Source organism: Lottia gigantea (assembly GCF_000327385.1).
Source record: "Lottia gigantea unplaced genomic scaffold LOTGIsca_106, whole genome shotgun sequence".
NCBI classification, from domain to species: domain Eukaryota; kingdom Metazoa; phylum Mollusca; class Gastropoda; family Lottiidae; genus Lottia; species Lottia gigantea.
The window spans coordinates 102081-105192 of NW_008706902.1; the positions used below are offsets into that span (position 1 = coordinate 102081).

A 3112-nucleotide genomic window follows, 5' to 3' on the forward strand; every position below is an offset into this window, starting at 1 on the left:
CATTCTGAAGTTGGTTTGATCCTTGTCGTTTAATTTTACGTACATTAACCCAATTTTATCAATTTTGTTTTAATGGATATATAATGACTTCGCTTCTAAATTGTACATCTATCATCTATTCTATCTCAATAAAACGTGAGATCCTAGATGTCGGGATATGTATTATTCATCGTCCTGTCTTATATTTTGTATGGCAGACAAGATTTTATATCGGATCGTAACTATCTTGCTATAAATCCTTAAGCGACATCAAGGGCAGAGATCACATTAAATAACGCGACACAATTTTATGGCATTCTATCCAGTTTCATTGTACACAACGTTTCAACATTCAACTGATGATGACATTGTAGATTGCTTAAACGTTGTGTAGGTATCGAGATGTAGTATACCATAACATTTAGTGGATGTTAAGACGACTAATCCTTTACCGGATTTTGACATTCGTTTTCTCACGAAACACCAATAATGAGCATGCTGTTGTTTTGTCTTAATATCCGTGGAATCTTAACTTGTAGGATTAGTATAGTTGGCGTTTCTTAACCGATTATTTTTCTCAATCTTACAGTAGAGTCAATCGTAGCGGATGTAGCTAACTTGACTCTAGTATAAATTATTGGAATATCTTGTTCTTTCCCGTCAACTAGTTTATACCTTATCTTTAAGCGAGAGTTAGGGGTACAGTTCACGTTAAATAACGGAACACAATTTCATGGTATACTGCTCCTGATTGTTATTGTACACAACGTTTCAACAATTTACATTGTCATCATCATTTGAAAATATTTTCACAAATATAATAATAGTTTAATAGTTTATAGCTGTGTAGTGCCAGCTTTAAGTTAGCTGATATGCGTGTGATTGAACCAATTTCCAAAACTTCGTAACGGTGAACATCTCATTATTGTATTTTCTACTTAGCTTATCGGCTTTTGGTTTATTGTCTTCAACCGTGTAAAACACTGAACTCATCCTTTATCAGCAATAGTACTTATAACAACAGAAATAATTGCTAGCTTCTTGGATGCGAAAGCTTCGTTTTGTTGATTTTGTATGACTGTGCTTGTGGACAAAGTGTCAAAATGTTTAGTAACGAGATAAGGCCTGTGTAAATGCTCTCAGAAGTCATGAGACATGTTATTCCTCTGTGACTCATTCTGGCCAAAGAAAACTGTAATTATGTCAAGCATCATTCATTAAGTTTGATTAAGTAAGGTACCAGTCATTAACATTTACAGAAAACACCAAGCATGTATTTGATTTTTTAAAAAAATTAATTTTAGGTTTAATCAAGATCAGCAAGTGAAAATGTAAGGAACCATGGAGTACTTGTTTCTATTCTCATTAGGTGAGTAATAAATTGCTAGATTTGTATCTTGTATATCTATATCAATCTGAATAAAATGCAAATTTTATTATTATTAAGTTTTGGATCACTTGCTATCCCATCTTCACAATGCCAAGTTATATTATTACTATGATTATTATTATTATTATAAAGGAAGTGTGTAAATAAGCGGTTTGAAATGGCAGCTGATGAATACAGTCAATCAGAGCCATTAATTACATGCGTGATTACTTTTAACAGTCTTTCTGCCGAGGGCTTTGGTTGACTAATTTTATTCTCGTTTACGACCCATGTAGGGCGTCCAATTGGCTGTATTTTCAAGTGCTTCAATAACACAAGTATTGTTACTACATCCCGTCTCCCATCGTTCAATTATCCAACTCTTCATTACGACTATGGTTATAAATATTCTACCCTCTAAATTGTCACACTTTTGCCCCTTTAAGAAAGCGGATACATGAATAAGTATGATATGAATAATGTCATATACATTTGTATATCTGAAATCAATTAGATGTTATAGACAGACATTTAGCTTAAAATACATCATCTATATTCTATTCATATATCAATAACAATTATAGTACATTGTCGATATTTACATAAATATATTGCTTTATGTCGACTGAAAAATGATTATTGACCTTAATCACGCTTAAAGTTATTGTAAAGAGCTTTTCTTACCAGCGTAAAGCAATCAAATAAAGCATATACATGTATTGTAGAATTACAGGGATCGCAGACGTCTGACTGAAAATTGGACTGGTGTAAATTGATGCTATCAATGTCCTCGATTATATAAAAAAATTTGAGATAACCTGTTGTAATCCCTTAAAGTAACGCGGTTATACATCTAGAAATAATTCAATTCATTATACTTTGTAAATTCTAAAGATTGTACGCTACCGGATAGAGCCAATCAGTTTCATCAACAGAAAGACAAAATGACTGCGATTGTAATCTAGGGCTATGAATGGCTGTATACAGTAAGATTTTCAAATAGCTGCATTTACAAACAAGAAGTAGTACAAGAAGGTGGCTATTGCAGTCAAGGTATTAGACGCAGTTCGAAATATCTTTAGCATTGTGAAGATGCAGCTACCGATATGTATTTACTTTCCTTACCCTGATGCCAGTCGGAACAATCGGACCAATCGTTTGTGTGAATTCCATCAAACTAAAAAGAACTTTGTTTCCATTAGCAGATAACTATTAAATCATTCAAACCTGTTTATCTCCCTTTCTCACGCGATCACATTCTGGAAATATTGGTCATTTAATATCCCAAGCCATAATTATCAACTAGAAGCTGACGACCCGCTAGCCATTTTAAATCTATCGGGATTATTTTTGTTTTCCTACTAGCTATAATTGTCTTCACTGATATCTTTATCATCTTTCAAACTTCAAGGACATTTAAAAGGAAACGGTCGTATAGCTTCAAACGTCAAATCAAGCGGGCAGTAAAGGTACCCTCCTCCCCCCGGAGAACTTTGTGAATTGTTACGCATTACAGTGGTGCTCTCTATAGAGTCTTACTGCTGCCGTGTGACCACCACAAGAAAATTTTGAGACTCAGACGCCCGGAAACGACATTCCAAGCGAATTTAAGGTTCAAAATTCATTATAGTTAATGACTATTTGTCTCAGAAGAAGAAAGACTCTCCTTGACTCAGTGTGAATTTAAAAAGATTGCAAGATTGTATGGGGGGGGGGGGGGGGGGGGGGGGGGGTAAAATTTTTTTTAAAAATTTTTGGGGGGTG

The 3112-nt window shown here is 34.3% G+C and overlaps 1 protein-coding gene across 1 annotated transcript in view; it reads left to right on the plus strand.

Moving 5' to 3' along the window:
- Positions 1 to 1320: 1320 nt before the first annotated feature.
- LOTGIDRAFT_170886 (hypothetical protein) overlaps positions 1321 to 3112 on the plus strand; it is a gene marked incomplete at both ends in the record, with an annotated part of 4339 nt that continues 2547 nt past the window's right edge. The window contains one exon of the mRNA XM_009046745.1: positions 1321 to 1348. Coding sequence (XP_009044993.1) covers positions 1321 to 1348 — 28 coding nt within the window. The remainder of the gene's footprint in view (positions 1349 to 3112) is intronic.